At 34.4% G+C, this 16,656-nt stretch overlaps 1 protein-coding gene across 1 annotated transcript in view; it reads left to right on the top strand.

The window, feature by feature from the left end:
• LOC137388359 (calcium-activated chloride channel regulator 1-like) overlaps positions 1–16,656 on the top strand; it is a 54,776-nt gene that overhangs the window by 4,900 nt on the left and 33,220 nt on the right. The window contains exons 4-6 of the mRNA XM_068074846.1: positions 1,891–2,007; positions 4,052–4,229; positions 12,810–12,930. Coding sequence (XP_067930947.1) covers positions 1,891–2,007; positions 4,052–4,229; positions 12,810–12,930 — 416 coding nt within the window. The remainder of the gene's footprint in view (positions 1–1,890; positions 2,008–4,051; positions 4,230–12,809; positions 12,931–16,656) is intronic.

The raw sequence follows: 16,656 nt of genomic DNA on the forward strand, positions 1-16,656 counted from the left end.
GTAAATGATGTATATGTTAAATAAAAATAAGCTTTTTGCACAGACTTTTACTCTACCCAGGCAATGTCAGGCATTTATGTAGTGTTCATACAAAATGCCACTTTGAGATATTTGAAATTTCTTAATGTAAAAAACTTAAATGAGAATATGAGCAATAAATTTAAGACTTGGAGTTCAAATTTACAGCTTGTAGTACAACATAGTCTAGCATTATAAAGTGCTAAATGTTTGTTACATGCAATTGCGATAACAAGGCCAAAGACATAAGCAAGACCAAAATTAGAAACAAACTTTGAAATGCTGCTACGCCATGCTCAGTATACATCTATCATAAATCAATGTAAACAAACCTCCTACATCAATAAATCTCTTTGTAGTTGTTCTCTCTTGAGCAATTTATGATTTGATATAATTACAACTGACGGCCAAGTTAAAATTGAGAAACTGAATTATTAGCGTTTAACACTACTTGATTATTGATTATTGACATGCTCAGAAAATCTATTGCTTTCATTATCACTCGGAAAGTAGGACCTAAAATTCTTCCCGTGTATTAAGAATGCAATAAAAATCATAATATTGAATTAAACTGAAGACCATTGTGACAAAAACTATTCAATATCAAACAATCTTTTATTGGAATAACCTACCTGAAAGATTGAAGAAAATTGTAAACAAATTTGACTTTAAAAAACAAGTAAAATGTGTCTTGTCTTTTGTCTTCTTGTCTCTCTGACTGGGGTGGGTTGAGGCCTGCCTTTGTTCTGCTGCTGTTGGCTGCTTTTGGGGCTTGCGCAACATTAGCTGGTCTACAGTGCACCTACGGCTCCATCATCCTTATCTCGTGCTCAGGTTGAGTGAATTTTGCTAGTTTTTTTATTTTCTCATTAACTTGTATTTAACCTGAAATATTTACTAATATGCAGTTTATTTTTCTGTATAGTTTCTGTTGATGAAAATAAACACACACACACACACACACACACACACACACACACACACACACACACACACACACACACACACACACACACACACACACACACACACACACACACACACACACACACACACACACACACACACACACACACACACACACACACACACACACACACACACACACACACACACACACACACACACACACACACACACACACACACACACACACACACACACACACACACACACACACACACACACACACCACCCCACACACCCCACACACACCACACCCACACATCATTAAACTTTTTTACTGGGAGGTATACTTCCTTACTGGGAGTTATACTTTCTTACTGAGAGTTATACTTCCTTACAAGGACTTATACTTTTTTACTGGGAGTTTATTCATCAGCATTATGATGAATAAACTGTGAAATGTGAAATTAGTCACCTTTACTTTGTAATACACATGTACGCGGTGTAGACTGGGAATTGTTTCCTCTTATTGACCAAGTGAGTTCCTAATAGCATGTAAATTGAAAAGATGATGTTCTTGTAGCTGACAAAATATACACTCAGCAAATAAGCTTGTTTCCGCGGCCATCACATTAAAGTAGATTACTATCATTAGGTAAACAAAGCTTTAGTCATCAGCAAGATGATCTCTGATGCTAAACAGTGTTTTTAGTCTTTGTCAAACTTCCCCTTTGGAAGGTTACTCAAATAATTTGTTTTCCATCAATCAGAATTTTGGCATGTTATGAACACCGCCTGATAAGGAAACACTACCATGTATTTGTTTGCTATAGAATGCATGCGTTAACGCGGTAAGTATAACAAGAAGAATAAAAAACAAGAACATAAAAGAACCTAACAAGATTCTTACAGTTGGCAGCATTGTTGGCCATTTTAGTAACAGGTTATTGTGGTTATTTTTACTAGGTCTATGTGAGCAATGCATCAGAGATCTTAAACCAAGCCACAAAGAACAGGCTCTACATAAAGAATGTAACGATTGTGGTTCCTTCCGGATGGAAGGGTCAGCAAACCTGGCTTCAGGTTAGTTTGTCTATCACTTGCTCTAAAACGACTGTAGCTATGTAAAAATGGCTCAAAAACTTAAAAGTAAAAACTTGGGTTTCAATCTGTATTTGAGCAAAATCCAAAAAAAAACTAAAATAGTGAAATTAATTTGCATACTTGAAAACGTTTTGATCTTTTATGCAAAAAAGATGTCACCAGCCACTTTTGATGCTTCGCTAATTTCTTGTGTGAAAGGTATAAGTTTAGCTTGTCTAAAGATAGTTGAAATATTTTATCGTTAAATGAGGCTCTGGTATTTTCAACATCAGAATTTAGCGACGGTACTTAAGTGACAAAGGTTGGCAACGCCTCAGAAACTTGTACCGTTTGATCTCATTGATATCCAACACAATCACTCTGGGTATACAAAAAAGTGATACATATTAAAGCTTACCCTAAGACAGCAAACAATAATTCTGCTACAAAAAATTAAAAGTTGCCTTATGTTTTTGTGATGAGTCATGATTTTATTATCACAAAGTGTTAGCACTTCAATGACAAAGAAGTTGCCAAAGTGAGTTATCGTATATATGAGCAATATTTATTGTGGTAATCAATAGTCATATTTTACAATATGTTTTCCACAAGGTACAACGGCAAGTAAACTAACTAAAAGGCGGTGTACAACAAAAAAATAAAAAGGACCGCAAAGAAACTATAGTCTAACTAAAAAACTAGTGAATAGTCTAACTAATATAATAATATTAGAACTGAATGCATAAAATATGTAGAACGCAAGCTTGAGGATTGATATGAGTATTGTTTAAACAAATCTTGAGGAAAATTTTACGTTAAAAATACTATAAAAGTCGTGTTTTCAATTCCCTGTTCATAATACAACAACTTGGTTAGCATTCAAGACATAAGATTGTCTATCGACTGAGACTGATCATGTCAACAACTTTGAGTGTGTTCTGGGAGAATTCTGCAAGCTTGGAGCTTCTATATGATATTGGAAAATATCAGCAAATATAGGAAATAGGTTAACCTAAGTACTTTTACAATCAATTGAACATTGGTAGTCTAGTTTACTATAGGAGCAGGGGGCTTGCTTTTGTATACATGTACAATTTAAACTTCAAGGTGTTAAGCTACTAAAATGTGTTTGTGAAATATGAAATTAAATTTGATGTTTGGCTCATATATTTCTTCAATAAACCCTGAGTGAGTATCTACAGCATCTGTAATCATTAAATATTTATCATGTTACTAAAACTTGAAAGCTAAAAGCTTACCACAAGAGGTAATGCATTGAGAAGTTTGATCTCTATAAATGTATTTGGCTTAATGCTCGTAACTGCCAAACCAAATATGGTTAAATGCTGTCAGAGCATGTCAGCAGAGGCAACAGTTGCAGAGCTAATTTTGTCTTACAAATAAAATTAATTAATGAATGAGTACAAAATAGTTACAATTTTTGCTAGTCTATTTATCCTACCATCTATGTAAACTAAGTCTATAGAATCATGCCGAAACTAGACTTTTTGCAAGTGAAAGTGTGACATAAATTGTATTACCAATAAACTTTCTCTGACAATGAAAACAGATTCTATTTCTATTCTGACTTAAAGGAATGCTTATAGAGAAGGTTGTTACAATCACCAAATTTATTTGCAAAGCGGATTTGGCGCCAAAGATTTCATCTGTCTTGACATCCTATTTTTGCCTTGACATAGCATGCCAAGACAGACTTTTATTTTTATCCTGACCAAAATGCTTAGAGCTTTTTGCAATCGAAATGAAATAATCATTGGTGTGCTATGGTTAAAAATGCAATTTAATCACAAGAATGTGTTGACAACTTCCAATCATATAAAATATTCTTTTCCAAGTCATATTCCCTGTTGATTTTTGTAAAGTTTGATAAAGCAATATTAACTAATTTTTATATATAGCAACTGACTGCGATGCAAAGTTGTACAAATTATCAAAAGAAAAACTCATAGTAATTTATTATGACATAGTAATAAATAACTATTCTGCGATTTTAATGAATATTGATGAATATTGTAAACTACAGCCAGCAGAAAATGAGACCTTCGAGAGAGCAAGAATACTGATAGCACAGAAAAATCTAGCATATGGAGACACTCCTTACACACTACAGCCACGAGGATGTGGGGAGGAAGGAGACTACATACATTTAACTCCAAATTTTCTAACTACCTCTGAATCTATCCGACATCCCTACAAACCTGGTAGGTTGGAACTCCTTAATTTCATTCTTTCAAACTCACCACATTAGAGGAAGAGCTTGCAAATGCTTTTTTTAATTCCGTAGTAATTGTTAACAGATTTTTCAAATGTGATACATACTCCACTATCTCAGAATGATATAAAAATCAGAATCAACAAGAAAAGCCTGACCTGCAAAACCCGTATTTGAACGCCATCTTTATTTGAAAGCCACCTCTATTTCAGTGGCACTACAAAAGACGGGTTGAAAAATGTAGCGTTAACGTTTAATTAAACACCTTATTACATTTGAACGCCACTTCTATTTAATAACCATAACATAACATAACCTAACCATAACTCATAATAGCAAGTAATAAATAGAAAAGCATTCACAAAATTGTGCTAATAATGACTTGATTACATCAATAACAATTAGTTTGTTGTTTCTGTTCGTATCACATTTTTTTTCCAACTATTTAAGTTTTATTGCTAAAAACATTAATTTCAACACCATACATATAATTATTAACTGTGTCAAGCTAATAATAGTTCCTTGTTTAATACAGTTTTAATACTTCTACGTATGTAAAAACATTTTAGTTTTTACTATACTTTGGCTGACTTGGGCATCAGGCTAATAGTTTACTATTATTTTCGCAAAAAGTATTTCAGATAGCAACGCGCAAAGCTGACTCTGCTAAAAAATGTATGGACGCTAATATCAACTAGTTCAGCAGTGCAGAAGAAGAGTTCAGGTTAGCAGACACAGTTGCAAGTATTGAACAGCCAGGCGATAAATGGTTAATACAAAAGCGAGTATCAGAACTCAACCTGCCGAGCAAACGAACCAAATACTTTTGGTTTTAAATATGTTAATTATGGCTTGCGTGTTTATTATAATTACGGTTTGTTTGTGTCTTTTGTTTTTATATATATATTTGTAGCATTTACTAGATTATTACTATAAAACTTATAAACTTGCAGATTTATAGTGTATTATTTTTATATAACAAGATTGCGGTAATATGAACTCAGCTCACAATGGATTAACATTCGTAACTCCTGTTCTATTGCACATAAAAATTCAGTTTTGGCAGCAAACTGTAGCAAGCATATTGATGAGTGCAATGTGCCTTCATGCAGATATGTTATACATAGTTATAAGATTAAAATATGCCTTCAAATTTAGAATAAAATAAAAAACTTTAAAGCTCCTAAAAATTGTAACACAGGCTATAAGATCAACGTGGGTTTGTTGCAAGAATTATAGATCAAATGGTAGAGACATGTATCAGCTTTCTGGTGCATATTTATTTAGATGTCTATAACAAGTTGATGTTGAGTTGACAAATTTCTTCTGAAGGAGTGTGTAAAATATGGGCAAAATTCATTTCGCCCATGAAAGAGTTTAACTTATCTTCTCAAAATGCTGACGAGGTGTTTGAAACATACAAAACCACCTTTTATTTGAACGTCATCTTTAATTAAACGCCACTCTATAAGGAGGGTTGAAACATAGGGTGGTGTTTAAATGAAGTCTCTACTGTAAATGTGTATAATAGTTAAATTTTGATGCATCATGCAGAATATGCCAAGCATTGTGTTGAAGCAAGGAGGTAGAAACAATGATGAAACAGGAAACTTAAAGAGAACAGATGCTTCATGGTCATCATTCATCGTAATGATATATTTGCAGCAAGCCATTGCTGCACCCACACTATTTCAATTTTTTTTACAAATTATTTTCTAAAATTACAACTCCACAGCACACCACACATTTATGCTTATCATCTGACACGCCTCATTTTCTGTCTCCGAGCCGGACCCTTCATGCTTCCAATTTAAAATGATTGCAGACCTACCACTTATCCAACAGCGGTACATGAAAAATCAAATGTCCATTAGCATCTCAAGATCTCACTATCTCTTAAGACTGGTTCACACTATATCGCCACATTTCGGCGTTGATGCCACAATACTTCGGAGATCGTCGATGATAACCGTGTTCACACCATCAAACCCATCCGCGTTTGCACCAGGAAATACTCCATGATGTAGCAATTTCATTCTTCTTTTTAAATTTTCGCAAAGAAACCTCTTTGTTTTTTTCTGGCTGGAATCAAAAACTAGTCCTGCAGCGACTATCATAAATGGATATGAATAAATTAATCTATCCGTGATCGCTAATTACCATCGCCAAATTGGTTCACATTTAAAAGGCAGTCGTCAATGCTCGGCGAAATAACGGGAAAGTTTTACAGTTGCAAACTTTCTGACGTGTCCGCGATGCTTCGTTGATGACAACAATTTACGGTTCACATAATCGACGATGAACGCTAAAAGGGAAACGCTGACAAACGGCAATATAGTTAGAACTGGCCCTTAGTAAATCCACTATTGAATTTCCCTCTCACAATTTCCATATTCATCTGTTCCCTAACAAAGCAATCTAATTGTAAACTACGTGCACTTGGCTTTATTATCAATGACTCTCTATCATGGCAGGACCACATCTAATTTATTTCAAATAAAATGTTATCTAACCTTTGTTTATTTTATAACACGTCTCATCTTATGAACTTTGATACTGCCGAACTATATTACTATAATATCTACTATTTATGCCTATCTTATACATGGCTTTCATGTGTTTTACCCTCCAACACCAACACACTATTTTTGTTACTAACAAATGTTTGTTACTAATATGCAAAGACCTACACATTCTCCATAAAAACCATCGCTTACCATCTACCAACTCAATAACAAACACTACTGGTGTTCTTACTTTACCTAAGCTGTCACAATACTTTACCCGCCACTCTACTCATTCAATACTCAACAATAACTGCCCTCAATATATCAGCTATAGCTTTCAAACCATAAAACTTGATTCCGAAACAAGAACCAGATTTAAATTACTGAGTGCCATAATCCACAACAAGCCCAACAGTAAAAGATTCTAATCTACGGCGGTTTCGTGATGACGGTGATTAACTGTTCACTTTTGAGCTTTTAAGAGCTTGCAATCACATTTCCACATATTTGGAACCTACAACACAGCAGAGTAAGACATGGTAAATCTTTCGATACCAAATAACTGTAATGTGAATTTTGTTGCAAGTAAACCTTTAACTATGGGAATATTGTATGATGAATATTGGCTGCTATTTGCCAGTACTAATAGTGACAGTTACTAATTTGAGCAGCTACAAAGAATAATTGAAAGTTTAAATTAGGCCAAAAAATACGATAGATCGGCTCTGAAATGAAGAGTTTTATCAGGATATTTCAGTCATATTTTAGACTTTCAAATATCAAAACTTGGCTTTTGGTTGTATTAAAAAATTATTAAAAAATGCAATATTAGTTATAAATTTTTAGTTAGACAGCATATTGGGAAACCCACATGACAGCATAACGTTAAGGTTCTTAAATGAACAAAAACTGTCTAAGGGTTTTTTCAACATTTCCTATTTTCATCAATCGTTATTTTTTGTTCTTGCGAGATAGATACCAATGGTATACAGCTCCCCAGCTTGAGAGACTGTATATCATTGTTGATACAAACCAAACTTGATCAAACTCATTTCAAGCATTCCAAAAACCAGAAAGTTCATTCAATTGCAACCGTTCTCACATGTTTTTTGTTATTGTAGCAGTTTATTAAGAAAATATGATTCATACTCTGGATATTTGTTATAAATGTAGTTCTCATAAACAATTTAACTATTCTCATAAACAATTTAATTATGTCTTCCTCGTTTAATTGTAGGTGCTTATGCGTTGGCAAAATAAACCAATTTGCCGTATCGGTTAGCCTGTCTGGACAAACTGTTGTTTTTTGCGGAGTTGTCCTCCCGTCGAGCGGACGAGCAACACAAGTTGTGTTGCTCTCCTTCTCGACGGAGGGACAACTCCGCAAAAAACAGTTTGTTAAGACCGGCTACATATCGGTATAACGAGCTATTGTACGTGGTAATTACATTACGCGCAACAGCGTCTATCATAATTATACTTATCGTAATCAATGATCAAACTGGCAGAACACACTGGCCCGGTTTCCTAACAACAGGGTTTTTCACGGGGCGAATGCGTTAAATATTTTCCAAATGTTGATGTTTTAAAGCTAATCGCCAATAACTTATAAGCTTTGTAAAGTTTGGGAGGATATCTAGCGCCTCCGCAATGGCGGGCAATCGTTGCAGTTTAATGGCAAATCCAATCGCATCGAAGTTTTAAATATTCAGTTTCAGCGTGCTCGTTTACCTAGCAAATTCAACAGAATTACTTAACATTATAATTGTTATCAACTGGCTATGTTGCGAAAAAAAGTGTTTCATTCGCGAGGCCTAAATGGGTCTCTTTTTCCAACAGATAAAATGATGTAAGTTTCTAATTTTATTTTAAGTTGTTTAAAAGCTAAGTTTCATCACTCCTTTATAACCAGTCAGGACTCTCTACTCAACCTGTGATAAACCGAATGAGCTACTTGTTTACCTTCGCCAGCAACATTTGGAGACTATGTGTACGTATTTTAACCCTGACCGTATCAGATCAGATTGTTCTCACTGAGAGCCTCTAAAAGCAAAAAGACGTGAGAACTCAGTTTCAATAACCTTTTTTGTTTGTTTTTTATTCCATGTTTTTTAAATATTTATTTATTTACATATATACATGTACAAATCTCTCCGGTTAAATCAAAGAAACTAAACATCTGCACACTCGACATACCTTCGAAAATCCCTTGTTGTTTTTGACCAAAAGGAGTGAAAATATTGCCCTGACTTTATAGCTGGTATGTACAATTCCCTATTTTGTCTTGTATCGTGCGGGTTATTGGGAAGAATAACACCAGAACTCAACACTTTGCAATATAGTTTTATTCGGGCACCTTTTCTATGTTCTTGTAACGATTTTATGTTAGTGCTTTCCCTTAATTGTGAAAAGCTTACTGATGATCTTATGCGGTAAACAGTTTTCAGACATTTATTTTGGATTTTCTCGATCTTCTTTATATCTTCTTTTTAAATGTGGGTCTCACAACTGGCAAGCATATTCAAGGCCTGATCGTATCAGAGTCTTGTATGCCACTAATCTTGTCTTAGTGTCAGCTGTTTTAAGAACTCTATGTAACATTCCTACTAGTCTGTTAGCTTTTGATGTAATTTTATTTGTGTTTTTCCAATTTTAATTTAGTACTCAGCTCAACTTCTAAATATGGATTAAAGTCAACATTTGTTAAAGGTTGACTTGCAACAAAATTCACATTACAGTTATTTGGTATCAAAAGCTTCACCATGTCTTACTCTGTTGTGTTGTAGGTGCCAAATATGTGGAAATGTGATTACAAGCTCTTAAAAGCTCTAAAACTAAAAGCCGCCGTAGATTGGAATCTCTTTATTTCTCAGACGTAGCCATGAAATTTATTTATTGTCTTGTCACATGAATTGAAAGGCCAATAAAAAGCTCAGTGTAAAACTTATCGTAGCACTAGTTTATGACAAACACTTCGGGTTTTACCGAAGACCCCGTATCAAATATAGATGCTCCCTACTTGACAATTTTGTTTCGGTTTGGTCTAATCGGCAAGTCGTTGTCTGATCATGTGACCCAATACTTTGCAAATAATTTCTGCAGCACTTTTCGATTATCACAGTGACCAACAGACTCATCATGATTATCAGACAATGATGTGTACTCCTTCAAGCTAAGGCTAAAAGAATAAACAAATTTTTACGGTAAGTTATAAGATATCACTGCTAAAAGTGACAGCATTTCAATGACGAGAAAACAGATGCGTAAGAACAATAGGCATGGTTTTATTGAATGCGTGAAGTATATTTGTGAATATATTTCGACGAATAAGGTTGCATGAAAGTGTAAACAGAAACCATCTCACACAGCTACGTCACATTTGAGCCGTTTTGGAAAGAGAATCCAAACTACGGCGGTCTCGTGTGGCTGCGATTAACTGTTCGTTTTTGAGCTTTTAAGAGCTTGTAATCACATTTCCACATATTTTGCACCTACAACACAACAGAGTAAAACATGGTGAATCTTTTCATATCAAATAACTGTAATGTGAATTTTGTGGCAAGTCAACCTTTAACTTTATATTATGTAAATGGTAGTCTTGCTGAGATTTCAGCTCTCCGATGGAAATAACTAAACACTTTGAAGGATTAAAAGAAAGTTGCCAGATGCGAGACCATTCCTCGAGAGTCATTAAATCTTCATTTAAAACTGCACTCTCACTTTTTAAATTGTACACAAGGGCATCATCTGCAAACAAACGACATTCCGATGTTATTTTGCCTGGAAAGCCATTCACATAAACAAGAAACAGAAGCGGACCCAAAACGGATCCCTGAGAGACCCCAGGAGAACCTTGCAAAAATGTGATTCAAAGCTCTCCACTGAAACAAATTGCTTCCTAGTAATTAAAACATTTCTAATCAATGATATGAATATAGGGCGAACGCCAAGTCTTTCTAACTTAAATAGCAATTTCCGATGATTTACTGAATCAAAGGCCTTTGAAAAGTCCAGTATCAAAACATCTGTGATATGATGTTTCTCTTTATTTAAAGCTAAATGTTTGAACGTATGGATCAGTTGTGTCTCACATGATCTGTCTTTACAGAAACCATGCTGAGAGTCACACAATATTTTGTTTTTATCAAAAAATTGATAAATCTTGGAAGCTATTATGTGTTCCAGTAACTTGCAAGTAATACAAGTCAATGAGACAGGCATGTAATTGTTAGGTACTTCCTATCGACCGTTTTAAATATCGGTTTCACCTTGGCAAGCTTCTATATATCTGGAAGAGAGCTCAAGGTCAGAGAGTACTTAAATATTTCAGTTAGTGCTGAAATATAAATCGTTCAAAGATAATTTTGACGATCTATTGACACAATTATCCTACCCTTTTGCTAACCACATTCACATCCTTACATGCAGCCAATAATAGCCTACTAGTTAAACAACAACTACGCAAAATGCCATTGGTGTTTGCTGGCGGTTGATAGTTGAAATTATATACAGTCATACTTCAACTTACGAGTTTAATGCGTTCCGAGACTGAGCTCGTATGTCAATTCACTTGCATGTTGGTGCAATTTATTTATATATAGAACAATTAAATATATATTGATTAATTTCCATACTCTAAAATAAGCAAATAAAACACTCAAAACAAGATATTGTAACAGAAAGAACATGTTGGTTATTCTCCTTACGTACTACATGCTTTCCAAAAGCAACAAATAAATAATGATGCAAGGAAATGTGATTAATTAAAATGTAAAATTAAATACATGCAATAGCAGTTAACACTCGCGTTTGCCAGGGAGGGAGATATAAGTTATCCTTCGTTACAACAGCTGACTTTGATAAATTTGGATTTTATCAAAGTGTTAAAAGACAAACTTAGAAGCAAACCTAAAAGCAAATTTTCATTTTCAACTAAACGTAATTAAAATTTCTTCGGCGTTCATAGTTTGAAGTTTCTTGCTGGTTAGCGAGAAAATTTTCCTTTTTTTCGCTTTCACGACTAGCCGGCCGTTTTAAGATAAACCTATCTAAGGACGTTTGCCTTTGTCGCCCTTGCAACATGTTGCGATTAGGACGAACACAAGTGTCGTCACAAATGGTTAATGCACGACCACTAGCCAGCTTGTCCGAATGTCTATTAAACAGTTTGGATAGATAGCGCCGGCCTTTTCACATAGCATCGTTTCAGTTATGCTGTCACCGGCCAATTGTTTGTCCAATGCCATCAGCGGTCGTGAAGATCGCTGCACCGTTTAGAAACTATGGTTAGTCCTTTTGCGAACTAAATGCCCTGAATATAATCCTTCTGTTTGATAATTATGAATGTATTTCTGTCATATTCCCGAGCTAGCTCAATCACGCATACACATTTCGCATATTTTTCAATATTTTTCCGTTTAATATTAATTGTTATCATTTGCTTTTTCTTTGTATTATCTTTCATTTTACTGGCAAACTTTCGGTCTACGCACAGTACGTTTAATTCACATAATTCTGCACAGAAAATCGTGCACAAAAAACACGGTACAACAGTATAACCTGAGCAGTTGAAAAATACAGAGTGATGCTGTTCTCATAAAACACCTCCGGCATACTTGGCAACTGACTCAAGTGCTCATATCTCAAACATGGCTCGTATGTTAGTGCTAAAACTTGCTTGAAAGCTGGCTCGCATCTCAAGTTTCTCGTACGTTGGAGCACTCGTAAGTTGAAGTATTACTGTACTGTAATACTGCTATATTTTGATATATATTTTTATAAACATAGTGCTAGGCCTGTATCGATATATGGTTTAATACCAATACAATTAACATCAATTTAACATCAATTTAAATAATGTCAATCATATTCTGTGGTTTTTCAACTATTTGAAGTCTGGTGCAGTTATTGCATTAGTCAAATAGTTTTTCTAGATAAAAAGTTTATGATTAAAATATTGGACAGGTTGAGTGTTAGTTCAATAATTTGTTTTTAAATAAATCCTACTAAACTATATGTAGAACCAGAGAACCAATTTATAGTTTTCAGCATTCTTATTCCAGCAAAAAAGTTATCAAAAGAATTTGCAAAACTCAGATGGGGAGTGTATGATGAAGATATTTCCATAGCAGATGGCGAAATGCCACAGCTCTACTGGCACAATGGGTATCGACAGCTAGTTGGGTGAGTATTGTAAACACTTCACCATTCTGCTTTCAGTTGATGCTCCACACAAGAAAATCCAGTAAAAATCATATGCAATACATTTTCATAAATATTCCTTTGTTAAGCTTCCCAGAAGTTGTGTGTAATTTCCAACCTATTTTGGTTGCTTACCGCTATCAATTTACTCATTCGACACTTTTTGGATGTTATTACTTTTAAAAAGTTTTATAACAATCTGTTTCCTTAGTTTCACTTTTATTTTAGAGCTTTTTTAAAGTTATAACTTCAACAAAACTATTGTAAAATGTTTTGTTAAAGTGTGTTCTAGTAGTGCTAACAGGTATAAGAGTCTGCAGTGAAAATAGCAACATGCTGTTTTGGATGCAAATCAACTGTCTATCACTGTCTGTCCTTGGGTTTGGCACCATGATTAGCTCTGCTATTGCGCATACGGACCCTCATTTTCTACAAATTTCTTATCTTTTATATGTTGCATATTATAATAATGAAAATAAACACATACATACGTAGTGGAAATTTCTGAAGATTACCTTTTTTGTAAAATGATTTTTCATAGAAACCAATTTTTTTTAATTTAGCCCATTGGTAATGATGCTCTTAGATGGATCATGTCCTCACAATTTCCTATTTTTTGTGCCTTGGTTGATACTATTGTCAACAATAGCACGTTTTAACATAGTGATAGTTGGTCAAAGTATTTGGGTAATTTGTTGGCTTTTCGCTAATGGAGATGATAACAATTACTACATATTGTTTTATATGTATTATATCCAATGCTTTACAGATATCTGAGAAGTTTTTAAATGATCATTCTATTCACAAATTTGGCTTTTGTCTGTTATTTCGTATCCAGAAATATTTTTCGTAAGTAGAAGCAAAAGTTTTGCAAAAAAATGATGTGCAACTTTAACATCGCACATGTGGAGTCTTTCACAAAGACAGGTTTTACTGTATTGGCAAAATTTGAATTGCTAGAAACAAAAGTTGTCCCACTTTGTATGCGATACATGATAATTCCAACTTATACAACAAATGGAAACAAAACACTCGTTGTTTGCTGACTTTTGCTAGCAAAAGGATCTGAGTGAGACACTTTCTATGTTGTATGAATGAAAAGCCATGGAGCAAACTAACAAACAGCTTTTCATATCCGGAAATGTCTTTCATAAGTCGAAGCAAATTTTTTACCAAAAAGCGGTGTGCAACTTTAAAATTGCACACATGGAGTTTTTCATAAAGACAGGTTTTACTGTATTTGCAGTTGTTTTTAATATTTTAAGGCTGATGCACGCATTGCTATTTATTTTACGTCCTTGGTCACCTACAACATAGTTTATACCTCATAAATTTAGTTTTGCTACCTGGAGTTACTTCAGTTGGATTTCGCAATCCCATATTGAGCAGATGGTGATTCCATTGAACTGCTATGCGTACGTTGAATTTAATACTAACACTTGTATCTGTGTCGATTTTTACAATTTTTACGAAACCAAACTGAGATAATACATTAATAATAGATAGATGTAGGTAGGTATATGGCAATTTCTAAAATTTAGTGAAGTTTTAAAACATACAATATATATATATAAAATATAAATATATAATATATATATATTATATATTTATAATATAAATATATTTATACAATATATTTATAATATATATAATATATTTATAATATATATATATATTTTTTTAACTAATATATAGATATATATATATATATATATAAAGAAATTGTTTCCTCTCACCGGATACTCCGTATGGGTGGTAAATTCTGCTCTAACTCGGGTCTCCTACCAGAGACCTGGGAGTTTGAGCACTCGCCTCAAGATCTTAGCTGTTCCCAATAGCGAACTTTTTTGCAAGTCACCTAAGTTGATTGTTGTTGGTATTTGGGCAAGCCACATTTTATGCGCCGGTGTTATTGCGCCCAGTGCCCCAATGACTACTGGGATTACAGTTGTTCTTACATTCCAGCATTTTTCAATCTCTTCTCCAAGAGGGAGATATTTCTCTAGATATATATATATATACAGTGAAACATGGATAACTCGCCCTCGGATATAGCGAACACATGGTTAACTCGACTGGATTTGCTTGGTCCGTTCCCATGCAATGATAAATGGCTCTATATAACTCGAACTCAACACTGTTAATTTGAACTGTTTTTTGCCCAACGGCTACCGGAACGGTTGCTATCGCTTTAGAAAATCACTTTATTCCAAGCCATAGAGGTAAACCTCAACTTTTCGTAATAAATAAGTGTCGTTATTACCTCCATTGGCAAAATATTTTTGTCAACGACTTTTCTAAAGGTTTGGTGAAATTTGATTTATACTGCTATACGATGAATAGCATGGGCTAGCCGGGTCACACGCGCAAGGATTTTCGCCACGCACATACAAAACAAAAACAGCATGTTGTTTTTGTTTTGTATTTGCGTGACGAAAATCCTTGAGCGTGTGACCCGGCTAGCACGTGATGAATAGTTTTCCGACGTTGATTCCGTGTTGAATCAACGTCGGAATGTTGAATGTTTAAAACGTCTTAAAAATTGTTGTAATTAAACGTATACGCTGTCTTAGCTAAAAAAAACTATTCATCGTTTGACCTAAACACAGAATACGTGTGTACATTCAATAAGTATTCATTCAAAAAGCGTGAGTGATATACAATGTACCGTAAAACCTCGTAAAACTTTTAATTTAACTGCCTCGGAGTGTTGCTCTTAACGAATCCCAGGTAAAGTAAGGTAATCTTTGCATAAACTTCAAGAAAAATCGGCAAAATTGATCATGGGTAAAACGCTCAAAAGAAAAAGATATCTTTTCTTTTGAGCATTTCAGCAACGTTCAAGTTTTGCCAATGTCAATCTAAAAAACGTCCTGGCAATACCCTAGGACACTTATGTATTTGCGGCATCTAACTTTCGCGTTTTCGCGGTGTAATCCCCTCGCGAAAATTTAATGAGCGAAACTAAACTATCATAACGAACGAGCGAAAACGCGAAGTTAAATAGCTTTGTTCGTTGATATCCACAATAAAATCGTAATAATAGAAATGCAGGCAACTTTCGTCTGTGGTTAGGATAAATGGGAAATTTCTGGTAAACTCATTATAGCTAATACACCAACTGAGCAGCATGGCAAAGCAATATCAGTTTAGTCACCGAATTTGTAACTGATGGGGATGAAAGTCTGGTAGGTGAAGTCGTAAAATTGAAGAATAATTATTGCAGTGATGAATTTTATTCCTATCCAAAAACAATATCAACCCTCATCAGGTCCAACCACATTATCTCTTTCACTGCCAATCATGTACAAATTCGTTACCGGCCTAGTGCCAGCCATTTTACCGAAATTGCCGATATTGCTTCATGCTATGTATACAGTATTTTTCAAGTTCTACTTCAATTATCTGTATAATCACGAAAATCTAAATTGTCTGTTATGTCATCAACAACTAATTACCTGTTTTATGACTCGCGCGGGGTAGTTAATGAACTCAAAGAAAAATGTTCGTTTTTAGATTAGAAATTCTCAAACAAAAGTTTAAAATTGCTTCGTTGTTTTAGGCTGATTTTATAGAGAAATCTTCGGACAACACAGTCAATTTCATAAAACACTTAAAGACCGTGGGTTATGTGGTCAACAAATAATAAAATCAGGTTACCAGACAATTGCTGAGAAAGTCAGAAACTGCGTTTATGTCAGTGGCCCC

Source organism: Watersipora subatra, chromosome 2, assembly GCF_963576615.1.
Source record: "Watersipora subatra chromosome 2, tzWatSuba1.1, whole genome shotgun sequence".
Lineage (NCBI taxonomy): Eukaryota > Metazoa > Bryozoa > Gymnolaemata > Cheilostomatida > Watersiporidae > Watersipora > Watersipora subatra.